Consider the following 26,992-nt stretch of genomic DNA (forward strand, 5'->3'; position numbering starts at 1 on the left):
GACCCCAACGCTCCAGAGTACCGGGTCATCTCTGACGGTCACCTTTCAGACGGACTCAAATTCCGTTTATAAAGGTTTCCTAATGGAGTACTACGAAGTGCCAGGTAACAGCCCGAGTCTGTTATATTTTTTGTAAATGCGAAAGGTGGAATGACACTATAAATTATGTTTCTGTGAATGGTAATTGTTAAATGTTCAGAGTGTAGCTTCAGTTATATATCTGGTATCAAAGTTGTGTATAACTTATACAGCTGTGACATAACTATTATATTTTTCTACTTGTTGGGACTTCAATTTTGCAGAAAGAAGAGACAAACAATGTTCATTGAATCTTCTTAAAGCATTATGTAATGGTGTTTTATTTAATTAATTTATACTTGTTGCACTTTTTCAGGAAACGCTGGCCTAACAACGCCCCCACCTACCGAGACAACACTAACAGCCGACAGCAACCCAAGGAACTTAACGTCACCTGGATTCCCAGTCGCATATACTAAGTACGACAGCACTGTCTGGGACATCTGAAAATATCGATACCAACATTACAGCTTGTGACATATTTGGTGAGTGAGTGAGTGAGAGAAATTAGTTTTACGCCACACTCAGCAATATTCCAGCTATATGGCGTAGGTCTGTAAATAATCGAGTCTGGACCAGACAATCCAGTGATCACTAGCATGAGCAGAGAGAGAGAGAGAGAGAGAGAGAGACCCATACATACATACTAACATTTGTGTAGCTCAGCTGCTCATAGGCGCTTTGTTTTTCCCTCGATCACTGGATGTCAATCTCAACGGCGCGTCGTATTATCAATCTCAACTCCCTGGGGAACATACAACTCAAATGGGTATAACAGCGCATTCAAGGCTTTTACACTTACATGGCCATCTGTGTCAGAATTAGTCCACTGAGTAAGTGAATGAACACATCTATCTGTTTGTCTGTCTGGGTCGTAAAATTAACTTTTTACTCTTAATAGATGATACTTACTAAACGTAAACTTTCCCGGATAATACTCTGTATCCATGTAACTTTTTTTAACGCCTTCGTGATAATCATGGCTATATTCGGCCAATGGGTCTAAACTTTTATACAACATTTTTCAAACACACCCATTTATCTCTTCATGTATAATGACGTAGTGACGAAGAGGCTATCTGGACCATCACGGCAGCCAATCACAGTCAAATAGTCCGAGTTCGAACTTTGCAGTTCCAATTACAAAACAGCGACGGTTGTACGAAGGACTACCTCGCCTTCTATGACGGTGTGTACAAAAAGATACTTTAATGAGTTACACAATTTCTAATACACATTTTGATAAACTAGTCAGTTTGAAATATACTATGCCAGAAAAGAAACGCATAGGTAAGAAATCTGTTGCAAAAATGTTGTATTTTCAAACATGTATAACTCGTCCACAAATAGACTTTAGTGCATGGATTTTTACATCCGTTTAGAAGAAGGAAATTTTAGATAACGGAGACGTTGAGCGCGATGATGACGGCGTAGCACGGTCCCTAGCTCCTAGCTCTCAGTGCAATCTCTCTCTCAACCTGTTCCGTGCAGTTTGACCGGATATCATCCGAAGTCCAGGTACCCTGGCTGCTATGCTCTCACCTGTGGCAGTTCGATCACGCAAATGTAGTACCGGGATGTACCGATCTTGGGCTGAAGTGGTGACTCGAGGTCTGCCTGTACGGGGACGGTCATTTGTAATACCTGTTTGGTTTTAACGAGCTGCAAGCCGTGATATCGTGCTCAGATTAACATTCAGACGCCTGACAACAAAAGATTGGTTATGTGCAGCGTGCATTCTTTCAGTGTTGATGTTCCGTGTCGCAGCGTCAACTCCTTCAAAACGAATGCCGATTTCCGAAAGTAATCTGGATTTTTGCATGTCTTTGCTGCACAATTTCAACTGGAAGATGATTTTTGTTGCGTTGTGGCCATGCGTTTTTAATCCTTGTAAGAAATCTCATCAAAATCAATATTTTCAGGTAAAGTCGAATTTTTACTTGTGCAATCGTGCAAAATCATGTTATCAACAGTTTTGTTACATATATTGACGATTGTTTGAGCACAATAGGTAAATAATAGATTTTTTTTAAATACACAATGCCTGTGCGTTTCTTTATGGGAATAATATATGTTACTAAAGGATTAATACCATGACATTTCAGCAGTTATGACTAAATGTTTTTTTAAAACAAAACTATAATCGAAATATAACATTTAAATATAAAGTTCTCTTTGCAGGGAGCATTTTTTTAATGATGCTTGTACACAATTTACATGTGGCAATTTATTGGACTACTATATATTACAACCAGGTAGCACTGTGAATGACCCTTTACTGAAGATTAAATGTTATCGGACAAGTGAAACGATTGACAGTACTGGTCCTTCCATTACGCTCAAGTTCTCCACTGACGACAGATACGTCAGGGAAGGATTCCAGCTAGAGTATTACTCATTCACAGGTAAACAATGACAATGTATATTTGTGTATACTTAATATATAACAGCCTCCGTGGTGTAGTGGTTAGAGTGTCCGCCCGGAGAGCGGAAGGACTTGGGTTCGATCCCCGACCGCGTCATACCAAAAGACGTTAAAATATGGTGCTTGTTGGTCCCTGCCTGGCGCTCGGCATTAATGGGTACAACAAGGACTGGTAGGCTCGGAGTCAGTATACTGTGTCTGAGTGGGGTATTCCTGCTTCACTGCGGCATGGTATCTCGGTGGGATAGCACTATAAAACCAGTTTCAGTCTGGCTAGTACAAGCAGCCGCACATACACATACACACGCATGCACATCGTCATATGAGCGAAATACTCTCAAGCACGACGTTAAACCCAATTTCACCTTACCTCACCTCACTTAATATATAACTAACAAACCTTCTCAAAGGGAGATAGTCTGTGGTCACATTTTCAATAATATTTTCAACACAACTGACTCGGATTATATGTTTTGTTTTACATTTTGTGTGTTTCTATATCTATATGTTTGTAAGCAGACATTTATGTATAAATAAAAGCGACAAAACCCTTTCCACATTCATAAGAAATCTCTGCAAAAAACTCCGAGTCGATTGTACTAATGTGATTATATCATGAGCATAGATTTGTTTTAGCAGTACTGCAGGTGTACGATGTTGTTTGTAAACAAATCGAGTCTGGAACAGTGAGTGAGTGAGTGAGTTGAGTTTTACGCCGCACTCAGCAATATTCCGGCTATATGGCGGCGGTCTGTAAATAATCGGATCTGGACCAGACAATCCAGGGGTCAAAAGCATGAACATCGATCTACGCCATTGGGATGCAATGACATGTGTCAACCCAGTCAGCGAGCCTGACCACCCGATCCCGTTAGTCGCCTCTTGCGACAAGCATGGGTTACTGAAGGTTCATTCTAACCCGGACCTTCACGGGTGAGTCTGGAACAGACAATATAAGATGTAACTTAAATTTATCTCCATGTCTGTATAAAGATATTATGCATTATTCTAGCATTTGCAATCTGTGTGTGTGAGAGAGAGACAGTGAGAGAGCGCTGTGTGTGTGTGTTACTATAGTGTTGGATTTATCATGATTGATGTGGCAGTTTGACGTAATGTCATCAATAATGTCAGATCATCTAGAACAGGTTTCTTCTTCTATATTTTATAAATGCGACGGTTTAGTAAGCCATTGGTAGTTTGATCCTTCAAGATAAAACACGTATTAAATCAGCACTTGCTTGATCTGCACATGAAGAACTAAAGATGTTTAAACCAAGTCAACCATATCCAACTCCTGACTCACTGACAGAGGAGACATAATGTACATCAATATCCTTTGCAGAGCTTGAACCCAACGCTTGCAACGGAACTGTGACCGCCTCCAGCCGTGAGAAGTACCTGACAACACCAGGATACCCGGGAGTCTACTCCAAGTAAGTGAGACTGGTATAAAGCTGATTTCGGCAGTATTTGTCTTACATTACTGTGGGAGGAAAGACTTTAGTTATGAACGACTTTTTGTCAAATTGGTGAAGCGTGTGTGTGTGAGTGAGTTTGGTTTTACGCCGCTTTTAGCAATATTCCAGCAATATCACGGCGGTGGATACAAGAAATGGGCTTCACACATCGAACCCAAGTGGGGAATCGAACCCAGGGCTGAAATTTGGATTTTTAAATGAAAAGTATGAAGTTCTGGACGTAGCCCTGTCGCACACTTGATATAGAATCAAATATCACAGTCTTACCAGAGTTATACAAGACAAATCTTATGGATAACAACTTCTTGATTTATTTTACACAACGTTTCGGGGCTAGTTCTTGCCCCTTCGTCAGGTGGATAATGATGATATTGAACAATACAGTATATCTATACATATTGATGTACAGGAAGCCAGATAAATAAATAAATATATACAAGCACAAGGGGGAAGGAGATATAATTAAGTATGTACAAACAATGCAGTGAGATGAAGGAGAAGAATACAATGATAGGGTATGTTTTTACAATAAGAACAAGAGTATGTTTACACATATCATTATCCACCTGACGAAGGGGGCACCTTGGCTTCTGCCTAATTAACTTACATTCACTAATTCACATGATAATCCCACTCATCTCATTTTGTTATCCTCAGTTCATCATCATGTCATTGTAGCTCATCATGTAACTTTCTTTGATGCTTTGTTTCCCCACCCTTGTTATTGTTATCGCATTATCTTATCTTGTATATAAACTGGTGTACCCCATCATTCCCCCATATGCTTGAAAACGTTATAAGAACCTATACCATAAAATTGTGTCATCTCTAAAAGATGTAAATATCCTTAAATCCGTCGCAATATTTATATATATATATATATTCCTGTTGGAGTTTTTTCCTCAAAGTTTTATATAGAATTCTGGCTGTAGAGGGGATATATCCAAAGACTTGAAACGAGCTAGATATGTTGAGTTTGAAATTTCATCATGCCATTTTTTGAGCACAGATATATCAGTTAAACGTTGCTTTAGTTGATAAATTAAACTATTTTCGTTTCCTACATCCTGGGAAAACCATACATGTCAGAATAAACAAGAAAACAGCCGACTCCTTATTTCCAATGGCCAATTTACTTTTCCTTTTTCATCTAAGATTTTCAGCATTGAATAGGATTGATGAGTCTGTTCCAGTATTTGACAGCTTGTAGTTCTGTACATATGTATAATGGGTATATCGTCCAATTTTCTCCCAGAATTGTATCTTTTCTATACTTTCTTGATATTTAATTCCCCATATCTCAGACACATAGAGCAGTATTGGTTTAGTTTTACTCTCACATATGTGACAGGCAGACATAAATGATAGTGATAGGTATTGTTTGAAGAGACTGTAGATGGGAATGACGGATTTTCCAGCTTGAGCGGAGAGACTCTTATATTAATTATAATATTATATTTATTTGTTTTGTGCAAATTCACTTCAAGTCCTCATTTCTTACAAAAGGTTCATACATAATCAAGTTGCCGTTGTAATCTATTATAGTATATGAAAAAGTCACAACATCTTCTGCAAACAGAAGAAGTAACGGATCCTCAATAGCCGGTGAGACGAAAATTCCCATGGTTAGACGCAGAAAACATTTCACTCTCAAGTTTATTGATAAAGAAAATAAAGTACAAGGGTCTCAGACTACATCCCTGTCGAACTCCTGTGTTTGTTGTAAATAACGGGGTCTTTTCACAATTATTTTTGACACATGATATGAATATATTTATAGTGTAGATCGACAGCCTTGGCTTCTGAACAAAACGATTTTTTTAGAATTTAGATGAATATAAATCAAGTTGACCTGGGTTTTTATGATTGTACATGGGTAAGAGTAGTTTTTATCATGATCAGGATATACGTATCCACAGAGGCGGAGATAACTAAGATACCAAAATTCGTATTATTTACCGTTGGAGTGAAAATTCATGGTGGTTGGGAAATGGGGAAACACGAAGAAATCGGACAATGATCAGTAGAAATCTCCACTATCCTGACCTCAATAACTGATAAAAATAGAAATGATAATAATAATACAATTACAGAGGCACAAGCTGGATTCAGACATGATTATTTAACAACAGACCATATTTTCACCCTGCAAGCTATGGTTACTGAATATCTGTGAAAGAAAAATGGAAGGCTCTATTGCCTTTTTATAGACTTTTCCAAGGCATTCGACTCTATTAATCACAAATTACTTTTCAAGAGCTTGATAGAAAAGGGTGTAAAGGGAACATTTCTTAAATTTATTATCCGCATGTATTCTACACTGTGTGCCTGTGTAAGAACTGATTCAGGCTTATCATCCTATTTCAAATGTAATATTGGTACCCGCCAAGGATGCACTTGGAGTCCACAGACTTTTATTATATTTATAAATAATTTTTCTCAAATTTTGGTGGAAGAAGGTGGAAGGGGCGTCTTTATATCAACTCATATTTCTGATGCATTTTCTCCATTATGATGTTTCAACTGTAGCAGGTACCGCTTTACAGCTTCAAAAGAAAATTAATATTGTGGAAATGTAGTGTTTTTTAAATGGTAAACAAAAAGAAGTTGTGAGCATATACAAATATCTTGGGATTGTGTTCACTCCTAAACTGTCATGGACTAAAGCCCAATAATGTTTAGCAGCTCAAGCAAGTGAAGCTTTGTTCTCCATTTATAATTACCAAAAACATTTTGGGTGTATTCATCACAATGGCACTTTTATGACATTTGACTCCATGATTACACCTATTTTGTGTTATGGATCAGAGGTTCGGGGAACTACTTTTTGCAAACAAACTGAAACTGCACATTTTAAGTTCTGTAAGACTTTTCTCAAAGTCAGAAAGTATACCAACAATAGCATGGCGCTTAGAGAGTGTGCACTCTGCAATATCACTATACCCCTAGAGCATTAAAGTACTGGTGCAGACTGATGCAGCTTCGACACCATAGACTTCCTTATCAAGCCTACCAAATGCTCAAATCTCTTGATGATAATAATAAATCTACCTGGGCTTCACACATAAGACTAATTCTTTTTCAGTATGGTTTTAGGTTTGCATGGATCTCTTAAGAAAATAGCTGCATTAAAACATATATGTCTATCTTCAAGCAGCGGTTTTATGACTGCTTCCTTCAATACTGGCACACCTCACTTGACTTTTTATCTAAATGTAAATACTATTCACAATTTAAATCGTTACTTAATGTTGAACACTACTTGTCCTGTGACCTCCGACCATATCAACGGAAAGTCATAGCTATGTTCCGCTGTAACAACGTTAGATTAGCAGTGGAAACCGACCGCCACACAAATACACCCTATGATCAACGTCTCTTCCTCTACTGCCACTCCGTTGGTATAAACTATGTTGAAGATGAGCTCCATGTCCTACTTATCTGTGGCAAATATTGTGAAATAAGAAAGGAGCGTCTCACAACCCATCAGACCCAACAATTGAAACCTTTGTGCGTCTAATTAGCTGTAACAACATAAATTATCTAAAAACATTAAGGGCATGTATTAAAACTAAGAAGTAAACCCACCATTACAATCAATTGACCTTGTATTTCAATCGTTATCCTACCTCCAGCATGTATTATTTATATTTGCATTATGTTGCATTATGGGTATTATGTTACTGAAACAAAATGTCAGTCTGTCTGTCAGAAATCTCCACTAACACAGGTTGCATTGTTTGATTCCGATAAGCGTGTGCATTGCCTGGTCCAGACTCATCACATCCAAAATGTGCTGATAGATGCTCATGATGTTGATCACTTAATTATTTAGACCGTCGTCATATAGCTGAGATATTGCTGAATATGACCGTACACAACAAGCAAACTCCGCACCAGTACACTAATTGGATGTGGACATAGACGACTGGTTATACACTAGGCCTTTCTGAATATTTAAGGAATGTGGCTCTTTTCATTGGCAGCAATATAGACTGTGCGTGGACAATACGAGGAGTGTATGGGACACGAATAACAGTAAAAGTGGTGGATGCAGACATTGAGAGTTCACCAGGCTGCAAAAACGACTACGTACAGGTCATTGATGGTACGTGGTAAATTTAGAGACTTGACAACCGAATTGCAAAACCAGATGAGGGTGCTTGTGATGTTTAAAGTTTCGCATATTTTGTCCTGAATGAAGAAAAAGGAACGGAATGAAATGAGCATTAGCGCACACAACAAGGCCTCGTCAAAGCCTCGTCGCTGATTAAAACCTTTATGACTTACTTTTCTCTCTCTGTATCTTCAACTGTTCACAGTTGCAGACGGTTCTAAAGAACTCGGCCGCTTCTGTGGCACGGACAAGAACACCTATGTCAGTTCAGGGCTGGATGTCGAGATCGCTATCCACAGTGATGGTAACACAAGAGGGCGTGGCTTTAAAATCATGTACACTGTAGGAGATCAACGTACAGCAGCTGCGCCAACTACACGTAAGTGTATGAAAACGTTTGTCTTTTTTTTTGTTGCTGTATTTTGTTTTCTGTTATTTTTCCAAATACATTTTTTGTTAAATATTTCTACTATAAAACATGTCAATTGTACTTTTAAAGAAACTTCAAAAACTTTTGTTGGGCACTTTGCCGCAATGATAAGAGCGAGTGAGTGAGTATGGTTTTATGCCGCGTTTAGCAATTTTCCAGCAACATGACGGCGGGGAACACCAGAAATGGGCTTCACACATTGTACCCATGTGTGGCAACAATAAGAGAAGATCGTTTTGCAAGAATATTTGCGTACACAGCTACTGTGTGTGTGGTTAAGTCTCATTTTCATGTTGTATAAACGAATATATGATCTTTCTGTTAGGTAAGCGTAGGTGTGCACACCTATGCTTTTGTTAGTTCTGTCGACTGTCATAAATGGCAGCTACATGTAAATGTTTATATTCTGTTGATATATGGAAAAAGCTATTAGAATGGATTGGAAATTATACAGAAGGCAAAATCACCTTTATTGAAGAACATATATTGTTTGGCTTAAAGGGTTAACATAATAATCATTTAAATGTTGTTATCATGATAACAAAATCTCTCCTTTACAAAGGACAAGGTATGATTAGGGTGGATTTTGGCCCACAAATAGAATTGGCTGAACACATGTTATTTGTTTAGAGACAAGATAGCTTTGCATAAAAAAGCTATTTTTTAAATGATCTGAGGCCATAATTTCAATGCAGGGGGGCCCAAAATGGGTTTTATCAGTTTAACAAGATGTGTGCCATAATGACTTATATACAACTATCAGTTTATTTACATACAAAAAGTATCAGTTTTACAACAGGTATTCATGATGAAGAAACATTAATCACAAGGTTTTAACTTCAAGGGGCCCAATTAAGGTTGCAATACATTGTGGACAGTAATTCAATTACTTGCCAATTGATTACAAAAAAACTCATTATTCACAATTTTCTTTGCAAATATAAACTGTAGGTCAATTTTACAACATGTACTTATGATAACCAATCATGTCCCACTAAAAGTTATAGGTCTTGACCTCAAAGGGGCCTATTTCAGGTGAAATTACATTCTTGGCACAGCTTGATTTAACACCATGTAAGTGTTAAAAGTCAGTATTTACAACATTCTTGCAAATATACAGTAAACATCTCATTCACAACATGTTGTTATAATAACCAATCATGCTTCCCTAACTATCACAAGTCTTGACCTCAAAGGGGGCCATTTTGGGTGAAATTACATTCTTGACACAGCTTGATTTTAACACCATGTAAGTGTTAAAAGTCAGTATTTACAACATTCTTGTAAATATACAGTAAACATCTCATTCACAACATGTTGTTACAATAACCAATCATGTTGCACTAAAAATCAGGTCTTGACCTCAAAGGGGGCCCATTTCGGGTGAAATTACATTCTTGGCACAGCTTGATTTTGACACCAAGTAAGTGTTAAAAGTCAGTATTCAAAAATCTTCAAAAAGTAATTATTCACAACTCATTCACTGCAAAGATATATAAAACATCCATTGTCACTCTTCATCCACATGGTCATCAATCTCTAAATCAGTTTCTGAATCACTGTCAAAAACTGCAGCATTCAACCGTGTATCACTAGAGTTGCTGGAAACAGGCATATTGTCTTGGTGTCTGCCATAGCCAGATCTTCTCTCAACTGAAAAACAGATGACTTTATATCAAAAGAGAATTCTGTTTTAAAAACTTTGATATTATAAATCTATTCAAGGGTAACATTACTTATTTATTTTCAAATGTCAGTAGTCTGGCTTTGAAGGCTTATGCAGATTTAATCACCACTGAGGCATCAGTATTTCTGAAATTCTGTCACATTAAATTAGAAAACTGAAAAAAAAAAAAAATTATTATTTTTTAACACACATATTATGCTTACCTTCAACCTCAAGTTTTAAGTTGTCATCTTCATGAAATGGCACTCCTGAAATCAGTCCAAGCAAATTTCTCTTATCTGAAAACAAATATTTGAAATCGTAAAAGAATTATCATTATGTTCAAGAAATTGATGCTTTCTAATTTTTCTAATACTAAATATGTCAATAGTATAGTTATATAGGGAAGGGAATTGACCTCCAATAGCATAATCAATTGTTGAGGCCACCTTTTGATCAATTATAGATATAAGATAAAAACAACTGTTAGAGCACATGAAAACAAAGGTAATCAGTTCTCAGTTTCAATATGACAATTGAAACCAATAGTCATCGATTCTGTAAACATATTTTTAAGAAGAAATAGTGAATGCTTTAATTGATTATGTGGTTTGGTTATCGGTAATTGACTGGCAGCCCACAAAATATCCATAAACTAATTATTTGTTTGATCAGTACACCACTAATTAACAGCTCTGGACAGTTGTAAATATGTACTTAAAGAAATTACCATACTAACATTTTGAAACAATGCTTACCTTCTTCAGGTTCTCTATTGTGTGGGAACAAAGGCAACAAGTCAGTGTCTTCAGGCTTAAGCCAGATTTACATGATGTTAATTCAAGTTTGTTTGAACAGTGTAACTAACATTACCCACAAGAATTTTTTTTAATAAAATTTGGATTGCATGTGTACAAGTTAAGTTAAACATTGTAAATTGGCTGACCAAACTTTTGAAAAAAACCCAGAACATCAGGATTTGAACCTGCATGTATGGTAACAGAAAAAATTGACAAGCCGTCACTATAACCACTAGGCTACAAATTCTACTATCATTTTTTTGTCACTTTAAGCTTATATATTACATCTTGCAACAATGTGTCACTTGGCGTCTGCTTGCTTTTCATCATCTGCTAGACCCTTGATACAATGTTCCTATACTAACAATATTTAATGTAGCCTAATATATCCTAGAAAACATCCAGGTACATTATTTTTGTTAAAATGTGTATGTTTACACACAGTTACATCCTGTTGAATGCCAGTGTTATTTGACAGTGCCAGTTGACACAGAGGGGTTTGCTAAACAGATGATAGAACAAATATGATAAAATTCTAGCATAATTATAAAGATTCTCACCTTTAGAAAGCTGCCTGATCATATTTTGAAAAATCTTCTGATGTCTTCTTACTTTTCCAGCAGAGAACAACAGGGCCTCCAAAAAACTACCCTTGTTTACCTCAAAGTAATCAGCCTTGAGAGTCCCTTACGATATTGAATTTTTGTAATAAACATGCTTGATAAGTTAATTTTAGTGCTCTAAAACATTCAAAATAAATAATGAGTCCGGTATAGTTGTGTAAATGTGACGGATAGTTTTCAGAGATATTACTTTACGCCAATGTTTATTTTTGATATGTTGTATGGGGCAATTTCATATAACAGAAAAAATGTACTTTTTTAAACATTTTGATATGAGCAAAAGCGTGACCCACCACAATTTTTTAGGAGTGCATTCTAATTTACTCTCTTCATGTGCGGTGAAAAAATTGGGATGGGTCATGCTTTTGCTCACACTTTTTTATCACTCTGAAAGTATGAAAATGTAGGTTTTTCGAAGATATTGTAAAATAGGTAAATTTTGAGGTCTTCAAAGAGGAAAAAAACCAGCACTAAAACATGAAAAAAGGCATATGGAGGTAATTTCAACAATTTATTTAGCATTTATTATGCTAAAATTATCATGTTGTAGAACTTTGAATATCATGAAATTTTGTGGGCCAATAAGGGCCTTTATCATACCTTGTCCTTTAATAGAAAAATGACTAAACCAAACTTTTTAACCTTTCAAAAAGGAATAGTAAGAAATTACGAAACCTCAAAGTTTATTGCGTATTCAAATTGTAACTTTGCAAGCTTTCATGCCTTCTGGTCTTCTTTTCATTTTCACACTGATTCCTGAAAATTGAATGCATTATAAATTATACATACATACATGCATGCATGTATATGTATATGTATAAGTGTATGTATGTATATGTGTATGTGTATGTGAGTGTATGTATATGTTGCTAATACATTTACAACAATAGCCCAAAAAGTCTGCTGCACACTTAACTTATGAATGTTCAGAGAGGATGGAAAAATGTAACTTAACAATTTTTTAAAATGGCAGCTAGTATGTTAGTATGTGACAAATAGTATGTGTGTACAAGATCTGTCGTGTAAAATATACTCCTTCATTCATATTGATGTCTTCCTATGTATACATGTGCACATTGACGGTATTGATTGTGTCTGTGGGCGTGTATGTATGTGTGTTGATAACCATATCCAAATACATGTATACTGCACATAAAGATTATATTGATGATTCTTTTCAAATATATGTACATTTGGATAATATAGATGACTTTTACATATATACAGTGTGTGTATGTGCTTATGTTTCATATTGATGCTTTTCCATATGACTTGATGTGTTATAATTTCAGCACGTTCCGATGGGGCTACAATTCATTTGGCCAGTGGGCTACTGATTGTGGTATTTGCACTTATTCTGATGTCGCGCAAGACGTTGACTTTGGACAGTGGTTGTTATTGGTAACTGATTTTGAAATGCACGCATTCACTTGTGGCAGCTGATAAAACCTGTTATTTTTCTTCGGAACAAGATACAAGCAGCCAATGTATTTACACTACATTAAAGAGACCTAATTTTTTTGTCTGTAACGTTTGTGACAATCAATATCTATCATCTCCTTAATGCCTAACACCAACCAAATTACCTCTTTGGCCACACGGGTATCGGGATTTATTACTCACCCATTGAAGATATCACTGGTTAATAATTTTACAATGTTATTACACATTGTGTAATAACATCACGTGGTGCCGTACGTATGACTTACAGTTATGACGTCACAATGCTAATACCTCTGTCGTAATAGTATTAGACCTGGCTCGACTCGCGGAAAGTTGAGAGTCATCACACTCGTTGAATTCTTAGGAAAGAAGTACTTTGCTCGATGTTATTTTGCTAATGTTGGGTGAGTAATAAATAAAATACTAAACTATGCCCCGTGTAATACCATATTTATGAAACTCGTGAATGGTATTGGTATCTAACTCGCTTTCGCTAGTTTGATACCAAACCATTCACTCGTTTCATTAATATGGTATTACACGGGACATCGTTTAGTATTCTCTATATGTATTGCACCTCACTTAGATTAATTTGACCAATATTAGGCTTACAACTTTTGTCACAAAGTGTGTTTTCGACACACAGATCAGAATTTCTTTTACATGTTTAGAAGCTCATATATATTTGTCAATCATAAAAAAGATGCTGTGATTTCTTTTCAGTAAAGCAAGGACTTTCTTAGTAGGATTGATAGAAATGATCGTGATGAATATTTTGCTGATTATTTTAGACATTTGACATCGGTGAATATTTCATAACTACATTACTTTATCTCTGATAAAAGTTAATAAAAGCAACACTTCAACGATCTCTGTTGATCTCTGCATTTCCTTTTTCGGACATTTACCACGCATTCCTGTGTTGTTGCGAATGAACAGTTTACTTGCCGTTGCGTGTATTTGTGACGGGTAACATGGGCGGTCAGTATACGTTCACCTTTTCACGAACACTTGGTATCAGCGACATTAAACAAACGCTGAGGACGTTGTCCTCGCTCTTAGCCAGAATTTTTAAAAGAGAAGGCTAATGCTAATTATCTTGCTCTCATCTCTCACTTAGCCATAGTACAATGTTGTAAAAACAAGACCATTTTGGGTAGACTCTGGCTAAGTGAGAGTGAAATCTGATGACACAGTGGGGACACGTGAGAGCGTAGTGGCGGATGTATTCTAATTGATTTACTTACAGTTTTAATTTTATTTAGATAAAATATTACAGTGACTTTGGCAAAAGGTAACAACGAATGCCGCACAGAGTACATTGGTAGCAAATGGGTCTCTGTCTGTGGTTAGTATATAGTAACATAGTTGTTACTTTTATATAAGGGACTGCCTCTCCGTGGTGTAGAGGTTAGAGCGTCCGCCCGGAGAGCGGTAGGTCGTGGGTTCGATCCCCGACCGCGTCATACCAAAAGACGTTAAAATATGGTACTTGTTGGTCCCTGCCTGGCGCTCATTAATGGGTACAACAAGTACTGGTCGGCTCGGAGTCAGTATAATGTGTCTGAGTGGGGTATTCATGCGGCATGGTATCTCAGTGGGCTAGCACTATAAAACCAGCTTAAGCCTGGGCTAGTACAAGCAGCCGCGCATCCACATACACACACTTGCACGTCGTCATATGAGCGAAATACTCTCAAGCACGACGTTAAACCCAATGTCACCTCACCTCAATTTTATATAAGGAGCGTTTGGGTAGCCTATTGATTAAATCAGTCGCTCGTCACATCTAGAGGCGGTGGGTAAGCTTTGTGGTTAAAGCGTTCGCTCGATACACCGAAGACTCGGGTTCGATTCCCAACATGGGCACAATGTGTGAAGCCCATTTCTGGTGTACCCGCCGTGATGTTGCTGGAATATTGCTAAAAGCGGCGTAAAACTAAACTCACCCACTCACTCGTTACAACTAGGAAAAAGGTTCGACTCCCCACAAGGTACAATCTTGGTGCCGTCCGACTTGATATGGCTGGAATAGTGCTAAAAGTGACAAAATAGTGTTAATGCTGCAGTTTACGATATTCTGTCTATATCACAGCGGTTTGTAAATACCCTATACAGAGCCAGACAAACAAACGATATATTGCACAACGCCCCACGTCGTCAGGGTAGTATATGTACAGTCACTGAGCCTTAACACCCGCCTCTTAACCCAAACACTGTTACATTGAGACCTATTTTTAACCAGAATAGCCACGAGGCTCGTTTGTCCAATATAGAGCACTCCTTCTGAACTCGCCTTCGGACGTTTAGATAATGTTGTCTGGCGTTAATGTGGTGTGGGTAGATAGCGAGTTGAATATGTGTATCTGCATATGTTTGTGTGTTGTGACCAACATTCGGCAGCCTTATAGGTTTATCAGATATATATGTACGATTCCCGAGCATTGAATGGAAAGTTTCATACGGTAATACTGCTATGTGGTGTTTCTTTGTCACATTTCACACCGGTAAGTCTTACTGAGTCTCCGAAACGGCTTCTGTTCAGGAGTGATGTATACATGTAAATGGGGTGACAACTGTTTTTTTTATAATTTTTCTGGATTTATGAATTTGAGCGATAGGGGCCAAAAGCCAACATCAGACACTTAGATGCCAGTACCACACAAAACACTTCACCATGCCACATAGTACCACACAAAACATAGTATCGTGCAAAATAGTACTACACAAAACACAGCACCATACCACATAGTACTACCCAAAACACAGCACCATACCACATAGTACCACACAAAAAACACTTCACCATACCACATAGTACCACACAAAACACAGCACCATACCACATAGTACCACACAAAACACTTCACCATACCACATAGTACCACACAAAACACAGCACCATACCACATAGTACCACACAAAACACTTCACCATACCACATAGTACCACACAAAACACTTCACCATACCACATAGTACCACACAAAACACTTCACATACCACATAGTACCACACTTGCCATTACCAACCATACCACATCACCATACCACATATAGTACCACACAAAACACTTCACCATACCACATACAAACACTCCACCATACCACATCACCATACCACAGTACCACACAAAAACACTTACCATACAATAGTACCACTTCACACATCCACCATACCACATAGTGTACACTTCACACAAACACTTCACCATACCACATAGTACCACACAAAACACTTCACCATACCACATAGTACCACACAAAACACTTCACCATACCACATAGTACCACACAAAACACTTCACCATACCACTTCACCATACCACATAGTACCACACAAAAAAACACAGTACTACACAAAACACCATCACCATACAACACCATACACCATACCACAGGTACCACACAAAAACACAGCACCATACCACATAGTACCACACAAAACACTTCACCATACCACATAGTACCACACAAAACACTAGCACCATACCACATAGTACCACACAAAACACTTCCACCACCCACATAGTACTTCACCACAAAACATAGTACCCACATAGTACCACACAAAACACTTCACCATACCACATAGTACCACACAAAACACATCACCATACCACATAGTACCACACAAAACACTTCACCATACAACATAGTACCACACAAAACACTTCACCATACCACATAGTACCACACAAAACACTTCACCATACCACATAGTACTACACAAAACACTTCACCATACCACATAGTACCACACAAAACACTTCACCATACCACATAGTACCACACAAAACACTTCACCATACCACATAGTACCACACAAAACACTTCACCATACCACATAGTACCACACAAAACACTTCACCATACCACATAGTACCACACAAAACACTTCACCATACCACATAGTACCACACAAAACACAGGCAACACTTCACCATACCACATAGTACCACACAAAACACATCACCATACCACATAGTACCACACAAAACACTTCACCATACCACATAGGTACCACACAAACACACACCATACCACATAGTACCACACAAAACACATGGCACCATACCACATAGTGCACCACACAAAACACTTCACCATGCCACATGGTGCCACACAAAAAATGTACCACCAAAACACTTCACCATACCACATAGTACCACACAAAACACTTCACCATACCACATGGTGCCACACAAAACACTTCACCATACCACATAGTACCACACAAAACACAATCACCATGCCATGGTTGCATACACAAAGTACCACACACAAACACACCATACCACATGGTGCCACACAAAATACGCAGCACCATACCACATAGTACCACACAAAACACGGCACCATACAACATAGTACCATAATACCATACCACAGTACAACAGAAAAACACTTCACCACAAAAACATAGCACCATACCCAATAGTACCACATACAACATAGTACCGTACAAAACACAGCAAACCATCACCGTACCCATTAGCTACTACAAAGGCACTTCACCATAACATAGTACCACACAAAACAACCACATGCATGCAACACAAAATACTTCCACCATAGTACCACACAAAACAAAACACAGCATACCACCACACCACATAATACCAAGCCACACATACTTCCATACCACAATTCCCCACACATACCTAATAATTGCACCACACATAGGCACTTCACCATACCACATAGTACCACACAAAACACTTCAACACCACATAGTACCACACAAAACACTGCACCATACTCAATCATATTGCATCCCACATACAACACAGCACAAACACACCATAGTACCACACACAGCACCATACCACATAGTACTACACAAAACACATCACCATGCAACATACCAAACATCAAACACAGTACTCACACAAAAACAGTCCAAACACCCAATAGATACCACACACAAAACATAGCACCATTCCACATAGTACCACACACTGTGGTTCACCATACCTAATAGTACCTCCACGTCTCACTTCACCATGTCTAATAGTGCCTCACCATACACTTGGCCATACAACATAGTACCACACAAACACTCCATCATACCACATCACAGTCTCGGTACTACACAAAACACTTCACCATACATAGTACCACATCAAACAATACCATTATAGTACCACACAAAACACAGCATCAACTTCACCATGCCACATAGTACCAATACAAAACACTTCACCATACCACATAGTACCACACAAACACTCACCATACTCATATATCACAAACACAGCAACATACCACACAATGAATGACCTGACACAACACACATGTATTTCGGAGTTATTCATATCAAGACATGTGTGTGACAACCTTAACACTGGGAGAAGGGGACAAAAAGTTACCAAAAACACTTTTCATGCAAAATATTAAGGATTGAAAAGGATAAAATAACAGGATATCAATACTATTGTGTCATCTTCAGTGTAAATCTCCACAGCTCCTAAATGATAACGCGCTAAGGACATGGTCCAAGAGATATTGAACTGTGCTTGCCAGAAGCACTTGAGCAACTTGAAGGCCGTAATAAATATCTCTGTATCCAGGGCTATACTTAGCATCCACCTATATCATATCACAATCAGCCACATATACAAACAATGGCATATTAGCTGGGCAACTGCTCCTGTTCATATTCATTCCTTCATAAACATTGTTATTACCGATACTTCTGACAAACTAAATCATACAAATTTTGTCGAAATGGTCTCGCCAACCACCGCATTGACAACTTAATCGCCGTGTTAATATAGAAAGATAACAAGATTATCTGTTGTCGTTATAATAGATTATTGACAGTCAAACATCACTCTGTTTATTCACTCAGTTTGTGTGTTTGTTTGTCGTTTAACGCCTCACTCAGCAATATTCCAGTTATGTGGCAGCGGTCGATAAACAATCGAGTATGGACCAGACAATACAGAGATCAACAACCTGCGCAATTGGGATACGATCCCATGCCCCAGCCAAGTCAGGAGCCTGGTCACTGGCCGATCACGGGTATCATCCAATCATGTTGCAGGTTAGATATGACATGTAGATATGTGTATTTGATTGTACTAGAAGTATGTGTATGATTATGACAAGATGACAAGGTAAAGCCTTTCCCCGTGACATTAGTACTCATCTTGTACATTTCAGAACTGTATTGAAGCTCTGTTCTATAAAAAACACAACGTTACCTTGGACCAGTGTGCACCAAGTCAGCGAGTCTGACCACCCGATCCCTTTAGTCGTCTTTTACGACGATCTTCACGGGTTCCAGTGTGCTAGAAGCGTTGATGTATTTATTTCTTTGTCGGGTTACTATGACGACTTCACGAAGAGTTTATTCTCTCCATGGTACAAACACCCTATACATCCAGTAGCAGCCCCAATCACTTTGCAAGAGGGAGCAACCGTCATAAGTTTTGCTTTAGTAGTGAAAATTCAAAGATTGTTTCATGGTGCTGTGTAAAAGGTATTTTGGTCGTTCATGGTAAAAAGATATACGTTTTAACAAAACGAATTAAATAGGTAAAATAAAATGGATGCTCACTAAGAGGTAGTTGCTCTACGGCAATGTGAAAGCCAGACAGGTTTCTTTGCGGAGTCATTATCCTGCTGGCCAATTGATATATATTCACCTATCTTTGACGCCGTTTTCGATTTCAAATATTTGATATCGTTTTCATTTGATGAGAAAATCTAGAATAATCCTACAATTTCACCACGCGCGGTGATGTTGTGGATTGACTTCCTGTCCGGAGAGGATCGATAAGGATTATCTTATCGTATTGTCACTATACATATTCAGAATATTGATGAACTTGTTACAGACATTGTCACGAGTGATTGACGAAACTGTACCCTCACTTTCCTCTTCTGTTTGCGGTGATGTTGCTATAATAAATGGTGATAGGGTTATTAACATACAGAAAAAGATTGATATTCCTGAGACTCACAGCAAGAAAATGTGGACTTTCTATTAATACAGCTAGAAAGAAAATGGGTGGAGTCTTCAAAAAAAAAATCATAGTATCGAAACATGAAACGCGGGTTTTGGACATAAATATAGACACTTTCGTATCATAAATAGAGGATATTGTATGAGTGCCCATGTCATACTATGTGTACGACACGAGTGCCTGCATGTTGGCATTTCCCGAGAACGAGGGACATACCAGTACCGATATTTAAGCACGAGTATCCTAAACATAGCATGACATGGGCACGGTTATAATATTCTGTTTATTACCGAAGTCGTCAAATTGAGGAAAATAAACCCACATCTACTTTCAAACACAGACTGCCCCATCCCCACCCCACCCCACCCACCCCGCCGTCACCGCGTGTAGAACAACGTCACTGAAGAGACGTGACGTCATAACATTGTTCATGACGTCACGTCACCATGACAAAGTGCTATTTCGCCCTAGGGCATCGTATGAAGAATATTAACCCCGATATTTTCGCCCTCGTAGGTAATAATGTATATCTTTTAATAGCAGTATCTTGCAGACGTGTCCTGTTGCACACTCATACAAACACAAGCTGATTTAGAACACGCGGAACTGAACATTGTCATTAGAACATGGACAGATACTGAATACATAGTATTGACTCGAGGTCCAGACCGCACAGCCTGTATGTTTAATTATATGGTGTCTTCTTAAATGTTTTTAGCTTGTCTATAACGTGCCCCGAAATTCCATTTTGATTCATTGTCGAAAAGAAATATCAGATCATGGTCACATGACCGGTGGGGTATATCACAACACTGTCATTATGAGGCATCCAGACAATATAACGTAGGACAAAGGGTGTTTTGCAAGAATTGATTATATTAGACTGTCACTATATATAACGGGCAGGTAAGCCATGGTCAGTCTCATCACAATGATGGATGAGATGTTTACCAGGCGGTTTCTTCTGGGAGTTTTGCTGTGCCTGGTGCTGGGATGTCAAGATGCGGGTGCGTTCTATTGAATATTATTATATTTACATAGTAATGTTGGTGAATCAATCTTGCAAAATCCTATATCTTGAATGCTTGGTCAACGTGGTCATGTGTCAGGTCAAAAAGGATAACGCTGTTGTGATATAGGACGAGGGTCAGAGATATCAACGTACTATCGCCTCGCCCTTTGTCCTCGGTACTGTCCATCTATATCCCGATATGTACTGGCTTCAGATCTCCAGCCATCTTAGAGTATACGCAAATATTCGCGTGCGTGCAGTCAACTGTTTGTTGTTTGAGGTCTGGCATACTCCAACTTACAACGTGGATCACGAGAGTTTCAATAAAGAAGTTTATATCCATAAAAATTGCCCTCATTCTTCATCTCCTCAACTTTTAGAATGCCAATAAAAAAACTCAGGAATGTTTACTGAAAATATTATCCTCCTGTACTTCCTGTCACATTTTTAATGACTTTCCCCATGTTCTTGTATATTTAAATCATGTAGACGAACCGTTTGCATTACTATAAACATGATAATTTCGTCTTAACCCTCCCCAAATATAGTTATTTTACTTTCATTGTCATTACTTTCTGCTCAAGCTATTTTTGCAGTTATATTTAGGGCCCGAAATATTGGGTTTCATTAACCTGCAAAATTGCCTAGGCCACATTCAGTGGTCACTGTTAACTTTCACAAGCGACACGTTTAAATGTGGAAAGAGTTACACGAATAATTTTTGCCAAGCGACACAGCGCTTAACACATTCTTAGTAACATTCCAGTTGCGACTGACTGCGGAGGCCCACTCACGGCTACACAGACCAATTCGTCCAATCCCCTACTAGAGTGATGACAGGTATCTTACCTATTGACGCATGTCATGTGACCATGTGTTCTGTTACATGTATCTTCAAGTTAACGTATCACAAAATTCATAATCACCATCACTTAGTTCATCGTCTTCTATTCTCCCTGGTTTATCACACGTCAAGTTGGCACGCGGTGATAAACAAATTAAATGCTACACTCCCTCACTCACTCACTGTGGCCTGTCTGAAGGCAGGTTTGAAGCAACAATTCAGATGGCTAGAGTTAAGAAAACATTCACCTAGTTAGAGATTTGCATGGTCATGACAATAATAGTGTGCGTAATACATGTAATAATACATAATTATCAATAATAATAGTAATTACAATATTTGATATTAAGGTGTGTATGTCTCTGATTTGATAAGTACAATGATGTATTTGCAGCTATCTCGTGTGTGACTGGATAATCTCTGCCCAAAACAGTGATCAAACCATCTTCATTGAGTTGGTCACGTTTTCCGTTACAAGCAAGTACTGTGGGAATGACACAATATCCTTCTATAACGGACAGGTTGCTACAGGTAAGTCTCTAATTAATGAAACCATATTTTGTGACTGCCCTTTCATTTACAACCTCCGCATTTTAGGATTATGTATAACGATCCAGTCCTTTCGATCATCTGTAAGAACACTTAATGTACTGATATTTACTTAAGATATAGTGCGATGGTTCTACGCGGCTTTTAGCAATATTCCAGCAATGTCACGGCGGGGAACACCAGAAATGGGCTTCACACATTCTACCCATGTGGGGAATCGAACCCGGGTCTTCGGTGTGACGAGCGAACGCATCAGACACTAGGCTACCCCACCGCCCACATTTATCCAAAGACCCCACAGAAGTTTGGAATCTGTACGAACAGTGATTTATTATATTATTAGTCAGCGATACGATTGTTCTTTTTTTATTTTGCCCCGAACTCAGTTATATCGACCTGCATGGTGGCAGTCTGTGAATAGTCTGAACCACACAATCAAGTGATTGACACAATATACATCGATTTATGCAGTTGGAACTGCGATGACATCAGGCCTCGAATACTTTAAATTGCATTAGTTATTCTGACAGCTTAGCATGTTAGTAAGGTAAGATAGTCATATCTGCAGTGTATAAAACTTAAGCGTGATTTTCTTGGACAGAAAAACCCAGCGTTCTGACGACAAGCTGACGTTCTCTTTTGCTCTCGTAGAACGTGAATTGTTGCTGTGTCTTGAAAGCTCTACCATGTATATGATACTGATATGATGATATCGTTTCCACATCTTGTATCAATATACACTATACATAGTGAAATTAATGGTACGTTTTGAAATTTTCAGAATCGGAGCTATTATCACATTCATGCGGCTCGAACCCGAAGTATTTTCAGAGTTCGAGTAGCAAAGCCCTTGTGAGTGCACAAATACACCTGACGAGGTTTGCTGCTAATATATTCAGTTTTAGTTACAAAGCAATTTCCAGTAAGTATTTTTATGTGTTGGTGTATTAATATTTCAAATATGTTTCAATACTATTTTCCCAAGCGTATGCCTGAGAGGTAAAAACAGTGTTAAATCATTGGGTAGCATTCATTGTCAATTAAATTATAAACGTTCCCAATAGTATCATATCATGAACAATTAGATTACAGATAATTGCTGTAGTTACTAAAATAGAATGCAAATATACATGTCCCACATTGCATGATAGAGGTCGCAACTCTAGTTATTTCTATTCTAACTGTGTAAAACAAAGTACAATATTCTAAAATTAGCATCTCCTTATAGCCTATTTCTTCTCTTCCCAGAGACCATGTGTAATTTGCTTCTGACGCCGGGAGATGGCTATGCTAGTTACATCCTGTCCCCTGGCTACCCAGATGACTACTACAAGTAAGCAACTTTATAAATATAGACTAAGTACTTTGAAAGCAATGAATCCAGATGTAAGCAACATCCTTCATTATGCATTGTACTGTTTCGCCATTGTACTGTTATAAATCCTCTGGACCATTTCGTTATAATAACATAGTTTGAGCCTGTTCCCAACGTTTGTGAGTTCGATGTATGTTACTGGTACGCCTCTCCAAACAATCCCATCGTGAACAACTTCGTAAAAGCTGTTGTGTTTTGTAGGCCAAAGGAGAAATCAAAATTGAACGTCTCGTGGGAGTTCTGTCCTATACAGGCGCAATGAACAACAACATTTTAAAAAAAGGATATAAGCTTTTTAAGCTGATAACTCTCTTAACTATTTCCTAAATCCTAAAAAGTGCAGAATATTGATGTTAATTCATGCATTTTCCCTTTTGCAGTAACTTGAATTGTGCCTGGACCTTAAGAACAGCTTCCATGCGTCATATTGCCCTGGACATCATATACAACACCTTTGATGAAAGCACTGACTGTGCGAGCGATTTTGTCCAAGTCTATGACAGTAAGAACATGACAGTAATTATTAAATTGTAGGGGTCGAATTAATACGGTTATAAGTTTTATGGAAGTAATAAGTATAATGTAAATCAACGTGGAGCGTTTCAGACATTGACTTCTATTTCTACAAATGCAAGATACAATATATGAATTACATGTATAAACATATCAGTGGACAAGGGGCTCAGAAATAATGTTGAAGTGTTATTAAGTCTTCTTGGGTCCGATGATCGTGAGTTCGAATCCTCGATCATGACTTTTCCTCAGCACCATCAACGTTTGCGCGATCCTCACAATAATCAAAGTGGTATTTGTCTAACATCTTATATCCGCATCCTTTGGGCTTTACTTATTTGTTAATCAGAACAATTTAAAGAATTTTTACAAAAGTCACAAACACCTGATATATTTATTCCTGTCTGCAGTAAATAATGCCAATGAACCGTTAGGACCACTGTGTGGGGTCCACAAAGGCACATTAATCACGCGGGGATCCATTATGAGAGTTGTCTTCAAAACCAATGGCGTTGGCTCCGGGTCTGGGTTTCGACTGAAGTACAGGATGGTAGACTATGACGGTGAGTAAGAAGATGCAATGTACATATCTTTACAATGTATGGGATGTTTCATCAACTAGTGTACGAAAAAGGGGTGACGCTTCTGAACTACATACACAGTAGGTGTCATGCTCATCTTTTTTCTGAGGCGGTGGGGTAGCCTAATGGTTAAAGCGCTCGCTCGTCACACCGTGTTTGCTTCCCCACATGGGTACTATGTGTGGAGCCCATTTCTGGTGCCCCCGTCGTGATATTGCTGGAATATTGCTAAAAGCGGCGTTAAACTAAACACTCACATCTTTTTTCACCTGGATATATATTCCTGCTATTAACAAATACTTGCGTTAGCTCACCCTTCATTAAATTACCCGAAAGCACTGTTTCTGGACTACAACATTCGTGACTACCCGTGTCTTTCCGGCAAGCCGGATGGCGTGTCGTACCCCTCTCGTAGCTATGTTTACGACTGGGCCCTGTCTAAGCGAAAACGGGCATAGAGATAAAAATAGTCAAGTACTATTACCAAGGAAAGATAACTCTGAATTTCCAAACATGGTTCCTACAATATCCTATACCCTTGGGCGAAACAGCAATGCAGTCATTCCCTGTGGAAATATGTTTCAGTGTTTAAAGTTGCTGATCCTTTAGCACAAAGTTTATGTTAATTTGTGCTTTGCATAGTTTAGCGAAGTTTCCAAGTTCAACGGTGCTGCCATTTTTGTGCTTCGAAATGAGTTTTAATGCGCGCGATTTGATTGGTTTGCCACGATTCTTGGCAATAATGGCGTACGATAGGGGTACGGGTCTTCAAATATTTCCCGGATGGAGGCGAGTAGTCACGAATGGGACTACAAATGTCGTCTTTGTCTTCTTGAAACCATCAATAAAACTGAACACACTTGCTTAATGCCTCTATCAGAACAGTGTTGAACTGTTTGTAATTGGTTGATTAATGGTTTGATACCATACAATATCCTGTCATATGATGTCATGTTCTTATTCATTCTTTTTTTATCATTTTTGTATTTACAATTATATTTTTCCGAGATCCCCCTATTGAAACATGTTTGTGGTGACTCATTAGAGAATATTACCAGAAAGCATTGTTTTAGGGTTGGTCTGCTAATGTTGTCTTTTCCTTCATGTAAAACATTACCATCAACAAAAGTAAGACATGACAGATCAAAAATACAAAATATTCCATTGCGCACTAGTTCTGCTCGCGCGAAGCTTGAAAAAAACATGTAATGTTATTTTACAGTGTGTTACCGTTTGTTTACAGATTCCCACTTTAACGCACAGGCTCCAACAGCAACTGCACTTACAGCAACATCGACTCCACAGAACCTTACGTCTCCCGGCTACCCTGTCAAGTACTACAAGTAATGTCAATTCCTTATCAGTTAGTGTGTTTCATAAGCTTCAGGTCATGTAAAATACAGTGGTCATGTAGAATTCGCCTTATTTTTATAGTTGTGATAAATGCAGGTGTGTACATACAGATTTAGAAATAGTCTGGAATTATAGGCAATAACTCCATTGTTGTCATCAATGTTTAACTGAGGGATTATTTGAAATGCTGATAGTATATGTTGTTGTTTTCTGTTTTCTTATAACTGGTGAACTATATTATTACCTATGTTAGCCACTGTACAGGAGCTCCTTTATAATGAGTCATTCTAGTCAAAAGCTTCAAACAAACATTTCTTAATTTCTTTCTTTATATATCAGTAACAAATATTATATGTGGACCATTACGGCAGAATCAGCTGCATACCGAGTCCGAATTCCGATTCTCTTCCGACATGGAAGAATCAGATAAAACCTGTAGTCGAGATTTTATCAGCGTATATGATGGTAAGAACAACCAATATTATACACGATTCAATTTACTACAGAACTTCATAAATGCTTCCTAGTTTCTAACTATTCCTATACATTGTATTTGGTTTGTGCATGTTGCTTTCTCTAATGGAGACCCGGGCGTTGTTGTCCTTGTTGACACTCCATGGTGGGTGGGGAGCTAGGAGGGTGAATCATACATATTTTACCATGGCACCCCCACGCAAAAAACTCTCTCACGAATATGAAGATTCGTTTTCTTCTGAGGATGAGGGAACTG

General features: G+C 38.2%; 1 protein-coding gene across 1 annotated transcript; it reads left to right on the forward strand.

Annotated features, from left to right (window-relative positions):
• The first annotated feature begins 1,346 nt into the window (after positions 1-1,346).
• LOC124285620 (deleted in malignant brain tumors 1 protein-like) lies at positions 1,347-26,256 on the forward strand. The gene is made up of 11 exons (XM_046721882.1): positions 1,347-1,368; positions 2,334-2,483; positions 3,849-3,939; positions 7,971-8,092; positions 8,307-8,480; positions 12,913-13,021; positions 22,286-22,422; positions 23,689-23,773; positions 24,196-24,317; positions 24,739-24,891; positions 26,153-26,256. Exons 1-11 carry the CDS (start codon positions 1,347-1,349, stop codon positions 26,254-26,256), a joined length of 1,269 nt encoding a protein of 422 aa, XP_046577838.1.
• The last annotated feature ends 736 nt before the right edge of the window (positions 26,257-26,992 follow it).

This window comes from Haliotis rubra, unplaced genomic scaffold (assembly GCF_003918875.1).
Source record: "Haliotis rubra isolate DU_JTF1 unplaced genomic scaffold, ASM391887v1 Scf364, whole genome shotgun sequence".
Taxonomy (NCBI): Eukaryota; Metazoa; Mollusca; class Gastropoda; order Lepetellida; family Haliotidae; genus Haliotis; species Haliotis rubra.

Excerpts from the sequence above, each read along its gene's own strand:
- LOC124285620 (XM_046721882.1), top strand. The coding sequence starts at position 1,347 with ATGCCAGAAAAGAAACGCATAG. Across the intron at positions 3,940-7,970 it reads TACCCGGGAGTCTACTCCAA|CAATATAGACTGTGCGTGGA; the intron begins GTAAGTGAGACT and ends TTTCATTGGCAG. Across the intron at positions 23,774-24,195 it reads TACCCAGATGACTACTACAA|TAACTTGAATTGTGCCTGGA; the intron begins GTAAGCAACTTT and ends TCCCTTTTGCAG.